This window comes from Corvus cornix, chromosome 15 (assembly GCF_000738735.6).
Source record: "Corvus cornix cornix isolate S_Up_H32 chromosome 15, ASM73873v5, whole genome shotgun sequence".
Taxonomy (NCBI): Eukaryota; Metazoa; Chordata; class Aves; order Passeriformes; family Corvidae; genus Corvus; species Corvus cornix.
Window position 1 is genome coordinate 9,965,475 of NC_046345.1, and position 15,046 is coordinate 9,980,520.

At 43.0% G+C, this 15,046-nt stretch overlaps 1 protein-coding gene across 6 annotated transcripts in view; it reads right to left on the reverse strand.

The window, feature by feature from the left end:
- SFI1 (SFI1 centrin binding protein) overlaps nt 1–15,046 on the reverse strand; it is a 30,568-nt gene that overhangs the window by 4,473 nt on the left and 11,049 nt on the right. For all 6 annotated transcript variants that reach the window (XM_039560931.1, XM_039560930.1, XM_039560933.1 and 3 more), the window contains 22 exons: nt 14,830–14,986; nt 13,511–13,672; nt 13,037–13,107; nt 12,319–12,411; nt 11,845–11,942; nt 11,476–11,557; nt 10,377–10,555; nt 10,073–10,148; nt 9,206–9,301; nt 8,718–8,794; nt 7,981–8,071; nt 7,390–7,486; nt 6,567–6,727; nt 6,080–6,154; nt 5,710–5,784; nt 5,165–5,341; nt 4,210–4,346; nt 3,184–3,279; nt 2,760–3,003; nt 1,955–2,102; nt 1,055–1,178; nt 260–362 (listed from right to left, as the gene is read on the reverse strand). In XM_039560931.1, coding sequence (XP_039416865.1) covers nt 260–362; nt 1,055–1,178; nt 1,955–2,102; nt 2,760–3,003; nt 3,184–3,279; nt 4,210–4,346; nt 5,165–5,341; nt 5,710–5,784; nt 6,080–6,154; nt 6,567–6,727; nt 7,390–7,486; nt 7,981–8,071; nt 8,718–8,794; nt 9,206–9,301; nt 10,073–10,148; nt 10,377–10,555; nt 11,476–11,557; nt 11,845–11,942; nt 12,319–12,411; nt 13,037–13,107; nt 13,511–13,672; nt 14,830–14,986 — 2,619 coding nt within the window. The remainder of the gene's footprint in view (nt 1–259; nt 363–1,054; nt 1,179–1,954; nt 2,103–2,759; nt 3,004–3,183; nt 3,280–4,209; nt 4,347–5,164; nt 5,342–5,709; nt 5,785–6,079; nt 6,155–6,566; nt 6,728–7,389; nt 7,487–7,980; nt 8,072–8,717; nt 8,795–9,205; nt 9,302–10,072; nt 10,149–10,376; nt 10,556–11,475; nt 11,558–11,844; nt 11,943–12,318; nt 12,412–13,036; nt 13,108–13,510; nt 13,673–14,829; nt 14,987–15,046) is intronic.

Below are 15,046 nucleotides of genomic sequence, written 5' to 3' on the forward strand. Positions count from 1 at the left end.
CTATGAAAGCCTGATCCATAGGTTGGAAATAGCCTCAGAAAGGTCTATTGGAGCAGGAGTTACATTTCTGAATGAACAGGAAGATGCATCTAGACACAGCCTATTCTGCTCCTCAACCCTGACTACAAATTTCACTTCTCTTAGCATTTTACTAACAGCTTACTACACAACTCATCACAGCTACCATCAGCCTTTAGGCTAAGTGCATAGCATAGTCATAATCACTTCAGTAGCTTCAATTTAAATGCTGTGTACACACCTGACCCAATTCTTCCTGAACTCCTTGCACACCATCTTGGGCTCCTGCCTGCATGCTCATTTCCAGCCACTGCTGCAGAATCTCTGCCTGCTGTTGACAGCACCTGATAAAACAGATTAGAAAGATTGTTTATCCCAATTAAGAGCTCAACAGTCTAAGCCAACTTAGACTTGCAATTGATACTTGCAATAAGACCCATTTTTTTGTCTCAAAGCAGTCAATGGTTTAAATCTTTGTAAAAAGGGAAAAAAATGGTGGAAAGTAGAGGAATCTGAAAACTCTTGCCTCCATCTCCTGCTTCTAGTCCCTGACTTCTTCCTTTCCTGACAGTTAAATTCCCCCCAAGCCCCATCTTCTTTTAAGCATTTCTATTTTCTTGTTCTAGTAGAGCAGTTATCAAATACCAGCCATATTTAATTTTTTTAATTGAAAGCTGGAAAAGCTCAGCTTTTCACCTCACTCCTCTTGATAAAATAACTAAAAGCTAAATTTCAACTGCTCTGTGCAATTCATTTGTACTGTCTTCCGATTACACCCAGTGATACCTCTGACATGCTTCTCCAAGAGCTGCCAAAGGTATAATTAAACCACTTGGCTGACTACAGAAGTAGTTATGCACCTACTCTCTTTCACCTGAAGTGAACTCGAAAGGAGAAAATAAAAATCTCTGGAACTTTTCTGTTTCATTCACAGTTCTACTGTGAACAGACCAATTATTTTCAGAGCAGATACATAGAAAAAGCACAACAGTTGACAACACGAAGAAAGGCTGGCTAAAGGGGCATTGCAACATACTTGAGTTCTTGCTTCCTGCTGTAGTAGTACTGCATCTGCTGCTGGATATGTCGGAGTTCAACTTCCACCTTTCTCTGCAACACCATTTCTTCTCTGGAACTGTGCTCCCTCTTTTCCCCCTCAGCTGAAGGGAAAATACAAGGCACAAGCAATGGAGGTAGAACAGACATCAACTCTTTCTTTGATAAGAAGGAAAAGAAATTATTTTTAATGACAGGAAAAATTGAACCCTCCCAAGTCTTTTTCACATGTTTTGTTACCCTGTGACATGTACCTGTTGACCCTAAAGGATCAGGTACAGTGAGAGGGCAGGAATTCTGACAGCAGTACAAGCTCTGAAGACTCTGAACACACAAAAGATAAGAAATGCTTCGGTGGATGGTTTTAGTACTACACTGTTTTGGCCTGTTCAGGATTTCATCTTTTACATTTAGTCTAGAAGTAATTAAGTACAGTCTAGTCCTGCAAAACACATTTCTTGCTCTGATGTCATTAAAACACCACAGTGAGAGGTGCTTAGACACCATCTGTCCCCCTTACAGCTATACTGTAAGTACAGGGAAATCTCAGAGAGCCTTACTGGGTGAACTCTTCCCTCCTGAATTAAGTTCTGTTGTACATAAGAACACCCCAGCACCTGAGCACATTCTTGCTGAAAGAAGCTGGCCCCAAGCAGTTCCCATCCTTCAATACCTAGAGCAGGGCTTTAGCCCCCAGACTCAGCAGAATCCATACAACTGCATTTACCATCCCAGAAAGGAATACTGATATCCTTTACCTCCTGATGCTGGCACACAAGATTGCCCTGTCTCCCACACATTTTTGTGGCAGTGACTTGCAGTCTCATACAGATCAGAGAGGAGGATGAGCAACTGCTACAGTTCAGATCTGAGGACCTACCTGCAGTCTGGTGACTCCCTTTTCCCACCAAGTTTTCAGGTGACAGCATATGTGGCTGCAAATTTGGTTGCAACAACTTCTCCACAGAATTCTGTTGAGAGTCTTGGGAATGGGCTCCTTTGTGACCATTCACAGGCTGACCTCCTCTCTAGAAGGCCAGAATGATATCAGGTTTTCCCTCAAAGGGTTTTTCTTCAGTAAGCCCTACAAGTAGCATGTGCCTGACCGACTACTCCCACTCAGACAACTCCTGTAGGTGCTGAGCCCCTCTCATAAAATCCCACAGAAGAAGCGAGCTTAAAAGATGGGCTCTTTGATTTTCAGCATGGAGATATTTCTAAAACTTCCCATTCTGTGTGGAAAAAGGAGTTGAAAATGAAGCACCTACTTGCAGGTTAAGTGAATTTCATTTTTTTGAGGCTCTCAAGACACACCCACTGCTCCTAAATTTAGTTTCTCTTAAATCCCTGCAATCTGGACAGCAAACTGTAACTGCTCTGAACTCTGAAAAGGCAGCACCCTCACGTCACTTGCTAAGAAAAGATCTGGCTAGGAAGACCACCAGGAAAAAGGCATGAAATACAGTACAACACACATGTGGATTGGTTCAGACTAAGGGTAAACAGTTCTTGGGCATTCAAAGGCAGTTCACTTGGTCAGCTTTAAAGATGACAGCTAGAACAAGTAAAAAACAGCTCAATATCCAGGTGGGCAGTTCAGAAGAACCACAAAACAGCAATAAGCAAAAGGCCTGCTGACAGCAGCCCAATACACACACTAATTGTTCCTTCAGCAATACACTCACCTTTTCTGAGCCAGCTTTCATCTGGGACATGAAAGATGCAGGAGACCATAGCTCTGGCCCCTGCCCAGCACAGTGCATGTCCTGTGTCCACAGGGGGAGAGAGGGGAGAGCAGCACAAGTGAGAGAGGGATGGGGATGAGATAGACATTTACAGGTACTTTGTTCCATGTGAGGTGTCAGCATTAAGTTCCCAGTCTGTGCAGAACATTTATTCACACATGTTTGTTGAAAGGGTACCTCTGACCTGTACAGGAAGAAGGATAAGGTCACTATACATTGCAACCTGTTGGTCTTGTCCTTTGCAGTCAGTGCAAAAAAAGGGGAGACTCTTGTCATTTCCTTGCATACAGCTCTCCAATTAGCTGCTCTACTATGCCCACTCTAAATCACCCTCTTTCCTTTACTTTTATAAGTGATTTCCTACCTAGTAAAAGGAGGTCCCAGCAGTCCCTTGCTTTCTAGAGACTCCAGAGGAAACTCAGGGTTCCATGGTGGTAACCTGGCTTGTTGAATAGCATTTCTGAAAAGTACAACAGAACAAAGAATGCCCCAGACTTATGAGTGTTGTAAATTGGCGTAAGCTGGCATTGCAGCTAAAGAAACAGTACTGTTTCATCGTTCATCCCTTCTCTGCAACATTCTCCTTGCATGCAATAATGATTCTTAAAGATTACATTTCAGTGTGTATCAATGTGAGAATCTAGTTCACTATGGTTGTGCCAACACGAAGAGTGGTAGAAGTGACATAACTGAACAGAGCAGAAACTCTTCTTTTGGCAGCATAAACTTGCTTGAAGTAATGTGAAGTTACCATCTTATTTCCCTGTAGGGTTCCTGTCCTGCACTGAGAAGCTTCATAGACAATTCTTCCTTGCAACTGCCCCATGATCAATAGGTATTTTTTTAAGGAATAGCTTCCCCAGGGAAAAGAAAGAAGCAAGAATAAAGTTCAGCTTCTGTACACCAGGATCTTGATGTTTATCATTTCATCAGATGACTACAGTAAAAAAAACAAGAGCTTCAGTGACACTAGGTCACTTGGGCAAGATAAGCTCTCCTGATGACCAAAGTCCCATCAAAGGTATCTTTCAAACATTTCTCTATATAACTGTTCCTATGACAAATGGCCAGTGCTCCACAAATTCAATTGTACCTTGAGAAACACAAAGTGGAAGGTCTATAAGCTGAGCTGGTTCTACCTGTCACTGGCAAGTACAGTCATAAATACCTTCACTATGTGTGGGCTGATGCTTGCATTACACAGCAGCTTTTGTGTAACTCTGTACCACCAGCCACATGATGCAGAGTCAGTTAAGGAGAATGCATGGAACTAAGTCATCAATGAGAGAACTTAGATACACAAAAATGAGACACATGTAGATAGATTACATATATGCAAAGTTACATATATGCCAGAGAAACAGGGGAGGGACTGGAAATTTACACTCACAGGCCACAGAGAACTGAGCCCCAATCAGCAGGGTGAAGTGGTAGATGTCTGCATTTTGAAGGCCATGGCTCTTCCTCTGATGAATGTCCTCTTGTCTCAGGACTAACATCAGGCCTTTTCAATGTCACTTGCTTCTTCTGAGGTGGCAAAAAAGAAAAAGGCTTATTTAATTTCTGGGAGAGAGCCTTCTGTTTCTACAGCATGGCACAACAATACACTGACTGGTGAAGACTGTAGGCTGCCTGCCAACACAAAGAATCTGATGAGCATCTGATGGCTGAGAGCAGGAAGTACCATATCACCCAGGGAGAAGGAACCGAGATTTCTGATGCCCTCACAGCCATACCAGCTCTCTAAACTGAATCAAGAGGTCCACTGTGGTAACATTTTGGGTGAGGAAAATTAACTGGGTACTTCTGCACCAAGGCAAGCTGCACATTAGCAAATGGAACAACTGGTATCTTGAAAACACGGAAAAGAGCTGGGAACGCTGCCCAGAAGCAGGAAGAGAGCAGTCAATACAGGCATCCTTTTCACGCACAGGGCTGGGTTGATACTCAAAGGCAGAAGTGACACAAGCCCACATATGAAGGTATAAGCACTGCTAAAGCTAAGACAGGATCAGATGTAGACTCTAATGCTTCATTCTAGCACAAAATTTAGAGATCTGACCCACATGCAAAGGTTTCAATCACGAATATTGTCTACGGCAGGAATTGGCCAGTTTTGAAATAGTTTCATTAAGAAAGGTTCCCAATGAGTCTGAAGTGCTCTAGTCTCAGCTGAATGAAATGCCTTGAACCAGAGATAGAAGTGTATGTAGGATCTAAAAACAGCTGGGATGTGGAGCTCCAAGATACATACATGCACATACACACAAACACACACCCCACACACAGAGCAGAGACCAGAGCAGCCCAGTTCTGGATATGTATCTGAGCAATCACTCTTTCACCTCCAGCTGGTGCCGGGTGTGGAGCTGACCCTGAAGCTGTTTGATGCCAGCAGTGTTTCTCAAGGCACGGGTTGCATCTTCTCTCAAAGGAGTTGTGTGGTGAACTCCTGTGACATTTTCAATGCCATCTTTCTTCTCCTGCTGCCCTTTTGCAAACCTGAGCCAAGCATCAAATGCCTAAAACAGAACAATGAGAGCTGCAAGTATTATACAGACAGGTTCCAGGCCAGGGACTCCCCCTGCAGACAGCAACTCTCCCTTACAACGGCTAGGAATAGGCAGAGCTACATCAACAGCAGGACACTGCCACAATGACAGAGGGACAGAGATTTACATCAGCTGAGGCCAGATGGGGAAACGCGTGCATTTTCTAATCAGTTAAGAAATTTTAGGGAGTTTTCCAGCATGCCAAAATAACATACAGCATCCCAAAGAGCAAAGGAAACAGACATTCAGTGTGGACTCTGCTGACTGCACTCAAATCTGCACATGATCTGTACATCTGCAAACTCACTTGCCTGCCCCTGCCCTGCACACCCCCTTACCTTCCTCTGCACTGAAAGGGACCAGTGCCACAGTGCTTGCACTGTCTTCTGCTTTTCCCATTGCTGCTGCAACAGCTATTAGGGGAAAAAAATGCACAGCAACCAGGTTAGGAGTTGACATACCCAACACCAGCCAAATACCCAACACCAGCCAAAGCATCAAGCAAGGAGGAAGTGATGGTAGACCCAGAGCAGAAAAACCTACTCAGTTCACCCAGTCTATGGCAAGGTGTCCCTTGTGCTAGCTGAACCAAAAAATCCTGAAAATGTTTAAACAAAGTTTTCTTGGTCCTTGTATAAATGGAACGTGAAGGAGAAGGGAGAATGACTAGCAAGGAGCCAGGTATCTACCCAGGGGAAAATTCCTTACCCGAGCTTTCCAGGAAGAGAAGGAAGCAGAGCCAAGTCTATGAGTCATTAGTTCATCTCCCCTTCTCTGCAGCAGCTGCAAGGCAACCAAAAGATTTAGTCACTTGCAGACAAACCCCATTTATCTGAGCCAAATGCTATTAGAACAGCTACCCAACAGCTTTTATCACCCTCCCTTTGCTCTGTTGAGGCCACCCCCAATACCCAAGTGCCCTACAATGTAACCCCATTTGCAGGTATCTATAAGCCCAGCAAGGATTTCATTCGCAGTATATGGTCCCATCCTGGCAAGCTCGGGTTGTCTGGTTAACTCTGTTACTTCTATCCGTTTCTTCAGGCAAGACACAGCCACGCTCCTTCCCCCCCACTACACAAAACTGTCATGCTCCTTCTCAGCCAAGACTGCCATTCCCTTCACCAGGGAACACAGCGTGTTCCTCCACACCCGTAACTTCCCACAGGCTGAGGAGGTTGCTGATCATTCTCACCTTTTTCCCAAGGCATTTCTGATGATAATTTTTCCATTTCACCAGGTACTTCTGGAGCAAGTGCTGCTGGTGGTGCTGTGCTGCCCTATGGTGCTGAGCCTTCAGCATCAGAGACTCCCTTGTTAATTCCTTCCAGTGAAGAAACAGGGTCTGTAAATACACTGTTAGGGGAAGATAAATTAACCCATGTACCAAAAGGAGACTATTAATCTCAGAGTATCAAGTGATCAGCTACTCTTCCAGACTGTTTCAGCAACACTTAACTTGGACAACACTCAGCACTGAGAGTATTCAGTATAGGACAATTGTGAAACACTGCATGTAACAGACGGGGACCTGTGACTTGCAAGTCTTCCCTGTTGCCACTGACATTCTTTGTAACCTTTAGGAAATCATATGCCCTCTGTGCTTCAGAGTCCTCATGTCAAGAATGTACCATGGTGCCATGAAAATGCTTGCAGAGTTTGAGGGTCTTTCAGTATGAATTATTAGAGAATGACTAAAGCAGTAATTGGTAAGACTACTTGCACTGCCCTCAAAAGAGATGTCTGAGGTTCTCAAAATTAGTAATGGAAAATTCCTTTGAAGAAGGAAGCGTTAGCATTCCTTATATAGTACAAGGAACAAACAGAGAAGCAGAAGTAACACAAGCAGCATTCAGCAGATACTGGAGTCCCAACTCACTCTCCATTCTCTGGGGACAGCCTTTGTAAGCCAACAGACCATCCAGTCACTTCATCTGTACAGATGACACAACAGACTGCCCTTGGCTCATACACAGGCAACAAGGTCTTTTGAGAGTTCAACATCTACATCAGCTCACCTATATCCAAATGTTTTCTGGCCTCCACCACAGCTGTCACCTTCAGATGGCGGTGACACGCTCCTAGCCAGGCAGTGTCTCTCCACTGCAGCAGCACCTGAAGATACAATGTGAACAGGAGATGGGACACAGACTGGCACTGCAATGGAAGGGGACACAATGCACTCCCCCCATCGATAGTAACATAACCACTTCCACCTCATTTTTCATATAAGGCTCAGCAGGACAGTAAGAATTTCCTACAAATTAAATACTTCTGTATTTCAGAGGGTCCCCTTGGCATTTTTCAAGGTGTTCCTCTCTTGCATCCATCCCCTCCCTGCCCCACCTCACCAATACTACTATGCTGTATCATACTACTGGTCTTCCCTTCCTTCTAAGAAATGAGAAGAAGAAGGAAGAGAAAAAGCCATGAGCTTACAGAGACAAGTTTCAGAGACACCTGTAAAAACAAGATGAGACTCCCACTTTGCAGATCTCTCTTAGTAGTGGCTCTTAGATTAAGTTTTTGGTCCTTCTAATTGTATTACCTGACCCCTGCCTGAATCAGCACCTGTACTGAGACCTTGGCACCTGCTGTACAGATCCTACCTTTGACAGGATTGCTCTCCTGTAGTGCTCATCTGCCTTAGATTCATGTATAAGAGCAAGGGCATTTTCTCTCCAGGTACACAGCACCTGTCTGAAGGCAAAAATACATACAAAATTTAAAAACAAACAAACCCATTAAGAATGATTCTCACTTGTTCATTTGGCACTTTCCTACTCACAGAGGAACCAAAACCAGCTGCATCTATAAACTCAGTCATGCAAATCAACTTCTGCCCCTTCAGGTCTCTGCTGAAGATAAGGCAGGGCAAAACACAACACACTCTGTAATACAGCAGCTTCAGCTGAGCCAATCAGGCTCTGCAAGTGACTCAAGCTGTATAGCATTAAAACAAGTAAGGTAATTAAAGTAAAGTAACTACAACCAACGCCATGTGGTAGTATCTTTAATCACTCTCCTCACTGTAATGCAAGAGAAGCCTCTGCATCGTCCAGGCTGCTTTAATACCATAACAAATAGGGAATGACGCAGTTTGCTGTCTGTTGAGTCTCACAGGACTAAACAGAGATTTAAAAAATATTCAAGCAAAACAGATAGCAAACAGGAAGACATTGTTTTCTTTTAACTAGATGACCTGCATGCAAAGAAACAGCAATGCATGGCAGAGTCAACTCCCAGCACTGAACATTCAAAAAGTTACAAAGGTGGCAGTGAAAGAAAGTAATTAATTTGACTGCAGTGCAGTCCCTCCTCTCATGCTGCCTAGGAAAAGGCTCACCGCAGCAGCAGTCGAGTGTGCTGTTTCTCCTTCTCAGTTACTTGATATAGAATACACTGTACGTTTTCTTGGTAAATCTGAAAAAGAAATAGTACTGAGAGGTAAATTTACCTCAACACCTGTGAGGAGAGGCAACATCTAGGAACTCTTAGGAGCAGCTCATACGTAGCACTGGCAGTAGAGTACAGGGGGAAAAAATACAGCTACTGAAAGCAAATGCTGCTTCTCTGTGACAACCAATCATTACACAACAGTTAATGCTAGCTATGATTATACCATTCATCAGTGCTACAAGATTACCTTGGTTATTCTGCTCCAAAAAGTAATGCTAGAGCTCAGACAGCCCTACATACACAAGCCTCCATTCTACCCTGCACACGCGGTGTGTATGTGCCTCGAGTGAAGCAGTGTGGCAGCTCTTCAGCTCTCACTGAAACACTACAGCACATGCAGACAAGTGCCCCAAAGAAAAGGCTGCTCCATCCTACCTTCCAAGACGCCAAAGTCTTGCCCAGTAATGTGTGTTGATAGTGCAGGTCTGCTTGCACCAACTTCCTCCATTTCTCACGCTGATGTCCCACATACTATAAGAGGGAAGTGGAAGAAACCCAAAAGATACGTACCCATGAAGGACGGAAAACAGGTAATGGCAGAGACAGGAGGGAAAAGGACCATTCCCAGTCTCTCTGGAGAAACATCAATCCTTCACCTTGCTGTAACAGGTTTTCACTCAAACTGGTGCTGCACTCTGCTATTTCCCCAAAAGGCCTAGGTGAGGTGCTTTTTTCCCTGCCCTTTGTAGGAATTCTCTTAAAGACTAATGCAATCCATTTAAGTTAACAGGTCTGCACCAACCTAGCAGCTCCAACTATAAAATTTCTCACAGATTCTCAAGACATGATGCAAGGTACATCTAGTACCGCATATCATGGTAAGGAAAAGGCCTAGCATGAAAGTACTCTGTAACAGTGTTTGCTACAACCTGTACACAAATACAAACCATACACAAAGGCCTGGCTGCAAACTTCTAACTTAACTCAAGTTTTGAGAAGGACACACCCAGTACTGGCTAGGGACAATTCCATCACACTAACTCTGGTTACGTTCCCAGGTACATCTAAACTATATTCCCATTCTCAGCATATCTAGATGCACAAACAAAAAGAATTCCCTGTCCTCCCTACACAGTTCCTGTTCTACCCACAGTGAACTGGTTTTATCCACCTGAAAAGGGAGGAGAACTTAGGAATGACTAGTGTTTAAAATAAACAAGTTAACTTCTAGCCATATGGGTACAAGGAATTCAAACGTAACAGAAAGAATTCACAGTCTTCCCCATCTGTTAACTCTCTCACCTCTCTCCACTTGTTCCAAGTCTGCTGCAGACACTTTGAACAGTGAAATTTTAAAGCTTCTGTCTCCTTGAGCCTCCTATGAGAAAAATAATTATTTGGCCTACAATGCAATCCATGTTACTGAACACTTCTAGCACAGACTTGAGTGTGCATTTGTTATTTTTAGTAATTCATTTACTGGAAGACAACTTAGTAGATTCCACAGCACAAAAAAGGCGTGAGCACCATTGTGAATTAAATGCTCTTTGTCCAAAGTAAGCTGCCACAGGGCCAATCCAAATCATTGTTTGAAAAAAATTCTTACTCTGTTTCTCTCGCCTGAGTCTTTTGCTTCCACAAACTGAAGGCCTTTAGCAGCAGCTGGTTACTGTAGTGATCTCTTGCACGAACCAAGCCCTCCTGCTCCTCCAAACGTGCAGTTGTTCTCCTACACCAGCAGCACCAGAAACAGTGCAAGAGCTGCCTTTCGAAATGAAGGACAGCCTGAAATGGACAGAAGACGGCAATGAATGCACAGCACAGGCCAGCTACAAACAACAGATAACAACTCCTTAAAGATGACATGCACAGAACTGTCCAATGTTTGTTTTTTCTGAGGTTGAACAGCAATGGACATGCCATCAAAGCCCCTTTGCTGTGAAGTTATGTGATGTGCTCTGCAGGCAGCTGTGTACATATGGACGGAGGAGCTGTTAACAAAAACCAGCAGGCCAAAGAGAGGAAAAACACAAATTGATAAAATAACGTGAAGGACTCCTAAGAACCAGTAAGTTTCAGAAACCAGTCCTGTTGAATTTACAAGAACCGATAATCTCACACCACCAAGGGTGAGCCATATCTGCACAAGGACACCCACATGTGCTACTGTCAACTTGGAGTTATGTAACAGACCATAAAAAAGGCCACTGTGGATGCTACATGTAAAGACTCCAGGACTATATACATATATATACACACATCCCCCTTAGAAAATGAAGGGCCCTGGAAAAAACTTAATTGACACCTACCTAAAAGCAGCTAATTTGTCAGTACAACCCTACACTTCTTAAATAGGCTGGGGTTGGCCCTTTAGTATTATTATTATTTCAACAAAGTAACTATGAGACAGTGTGTGAGAAAAGAGAGAGAGCACACACACATTTACAGGGTGATGGAATAAGTGAATGAACTATGTGAATGACTATCCTCTAACAATAACTTGATTCTATTATTAACAAACTGCTTAACTTAAAAAAGGTGATCAGTAAATATTGGTTGTAATCTGTTTCCCCAGACTTGATCCCTCACCAAGGAAAAGGGAATTTACAACAGCCAAGTTCATCTCATGCTAACTCATATTCACAGACAGTGACTATGAAATCATCCCCTCTATTTCCTAAGCAAGGTACAAAAGTTACATTTACCCTCTTCTCTCTCATTCGATATTCTTGCAGCTTGCAGGCCTTCAGCAGCCATGTGTCAAACACCTGTCTCATCAACACCCTCCTGGCAAGCAAAAAGGGAGAATGTCAGCACAGGAGAGAATTCCTTCAGCAAACATACTGATTTTAGGAATTTCAACTGGCTAAATGAGCCTCAGAGCTAGGCTTAACCAATCTCCCTCTTACATTCCACAGAGAAGTAGGAAATGTAAATTGTTCATTACTCACAGAAAAAGTCAGAGCAATTGTCATCAGGTCATGCCCCCAAAGGTATTACCCTACTTTAGAAGAGAATCAAAGGCCCACAGATTCCACATTTGTACGAGTCTGTATTAATATTTCTCTGCATACCTATAACGGGCATGAGCCACTGATGTTAAGGCCTGCTGCTGTTCTTCCTCCTTCTCTTCCAAACGGGACTTCCAATGGTTCCAGTACTTCTGCAGCACCTGAAATAAAACAAGAAAGACACAAAACCCCTCAAAGATACAAGTGAGGAGAAGAATGCAAAGAAATAAATTATTAAAGTCCTACTGAAACTGCATACAGCAATGGTTGCCTCCTGCACTGCTTCATATACCAAACTTCATAACCTCCAACAAGTTTTTCTGGTAAAAGAAAAAATCCACCATAAACACAGGAAACAAAAAACTAAAATAACATATCTAAGAGTGCCAGTTGACTCATACAGGAGATTTTCTGCGGCTATTAGTATTTAAGAACAAAGCTACTGCTGTAATAAAAAAGTAATTACTTTGTAGGTGACAGTGGAAGTCAATAGGACAGCTCAAGACAAACTAACACAAGAACCAAAGTCAAACCCACTGTAACTTGATGCTGACGGGACGACAGATTTGTTCTCATTTGCTGAAGATGAGTGTCCAGGACATTCTGCTGAAGACCCTTAAAGCCAAGTTCCTGTAACAACAAGAAATAAACATAACTTTCATGTGTAGTCCAAATCAGGTAATTTAGACTGGTCTAGAATCCTAGAATCCCTTGAGTGGGGGCAGAACATGGTAAATAGAATTATGAGAGCATCCTGCTTCAAATCACTAATCATCCTGCTCTTATAATCACTAATGTTTTCACTCCAGGATCCAAACCAGTATATTGGTATTCTTTTAATGATCAGTACTGATTCAACCTCAAAAATAGTTCTGTTCCAAAAAGCTGGAGGCTTGGTTGTGCCCACCTTTCAGACAGCCTTCAGGGTTAGTATTTCTTTAAAAAAACCCTAAAACCTAAACAAAACCCCAAAACACTCAACCACTCACACATGCAGTAAGCTATCTTTGGTCTCATGTGAAAAGCAGCATGCACACATTACTGCAGAGAAGAAAAAGTAATTCTTCTTCCCAATTGGAAGAATAGCTGTTCTGGACAGCAGCACAGTTTCCCCACTTGGATTCAACTGGCAGATTCCAGAATAGTTGAAATTTAGAAACCTGGTGTATCTCCCACTTAACACCCACACACCACTGGTCAGTATTACAGAGACCCTCCACAGCCCCTGCCACCCACCACATAACAGTGCTCTTACCAACAGGTGACACTTGTAGTGCTTTTCAGCCAGCTCACATTGCTGAGCCTCTTCCACACACAGCACAACATCTGTCACTGAGTTAAAGTATCTTTTACACAGAAACCACCTTTTCCCACACAGGGGCACTACATCTCCATCTAAATTTGCTTCAATGTTTGAATTTCCAGTGCCGTTATCTGCAGAAGTTTCGACTACAGTCAAACTTTTAGATTCTGCTGGCTTATCACAATATATTTCTGATTCACTCTAAAATAACAATCATAAATTATCTTCTGCAGGCTCTTAGCTGCTAATATACTGTAATTACAACAGTTTAATGATTAGTTAGTATGGCATTACATACACCTATCTAATGACAACGTTTGCTGTCACCCGCGCTACTGCACAACATTCCTACTTATTAACTGGATCTTTCCCCTGCAGGGATGCTTCTAACTTGTCTTTGCTAGGGACCAAACACAGATTGGATACAATGCTTCCAGTGTGCAAAGACTCTCCATAAGGCAATCCTTGCTGCTTGTTTTTCCAGGTCCCTTTGGTGAGCATGCATTCTTCTCCTGCACTCCCACAACTGCTGCCAATCAGAGAAGCACCTCCGGAGCGTCCTGCTTCGGCAAAACTCTTGGGCCAGCTCTAGGAGACAAACACAAATCACTCATGGCTTGTTCTGTCCTAGGCTCATTCGTGTCAGATGAGATCCTAGCATCTGAGCCACTGGTTCGGAAGTGGCATGAGCTCTAACACTGAAAAATGGTTACAAGAATTCACACTAATGCTCAGCTACAGATCATACGCTTCCTATTGATCGCAAAGGCAGTTTAAAAGCAGTAACCTACTGTACTGATCGAAGAAAGGGAAGTTAGGACACTGTATTACTTGTTCAACATACTCAAGGTTGCTTACATCTCAGCATACCCCTATTACTAATTCCTGCATATCCAAGCTAGATTATTTTCCACTGCCACCAATCAAAAAGCAATTCATACAAATATCTGAACTCATTCCTGTCACTGTTGTACCAGGGACGGTGAAAAAAGCAGCGTAACTCCAGTCCAGGAAAGGAATGGAATTATTTATTGATTTCCAAACTCTTTTATATAACCTGGTTCACTTGAATGGCATAAGGTTATTGGTCCTTTGACCATCCACCTCTTAGAATTATTGGTTAAACCACAACACCCATTTCAAAATATTTCTCCAGTCAGTAACATAACAACACTGCAGCTGCGAGATAAAAATATTAGTTTACAAAAACCTCTCACTGTTCCCAGCAAGCGTGCGTGTGAAATCAAAACTTTCACATGGATACTGGCAGAAAGGTGGAAGATTTCTCTGCATCAATCTTTCAGCATCCACACATTCCCATTCAAGGGAAGAAACAAAAGAACTGGTGTAATAATCTTTACCCTCCTATAGGAGTTGAGATTTGACTGATTATCAAAAAGAAGAATAAAATCCAGAAAATCCAAGAAAATCCACAAACTCATTGATCAAAGTCTTGAATACATCAATCTCACAGATACAAAGACAAAATATAAGACAATATGCAAGTTTTCATCAAGGGAATTGTAAAATATTCTCTTGTAAATGACATGGAAAGCAGGTGATCCTCCTGACAGTTCAGCATATGAGCTGAGCTAGCCAGGCCTGTCACAGTGTACAGCCCAAGCTGCATCTCATGACCTGGTGGGCAGAGACATCACAGTGTCTCCTAGAACAGAAAAAACCATCACTGTGCCCTAAGCAAAGGGGCTGAGCCCTGTTCTGTCCTAAATCACCATTTCCCTCACCATTCTGACGTTTCTTTACTCTGTTGAGGTCCAGGTATCCCAGCCATGCTCCCATGCATCTCCTCAATTCCCAGTGCTGATGGTGAGTTACTGCCCTGGTGTCCTTCTGCTTGTCACTCTGGGTATATAAATACAGCTCTTGCCACTGCAACCAAGCCTGAAGGAACAATTAAGGAGCAAGGGCAGTCAGGGTAAAAAACAAACAAGATTAGGAAAA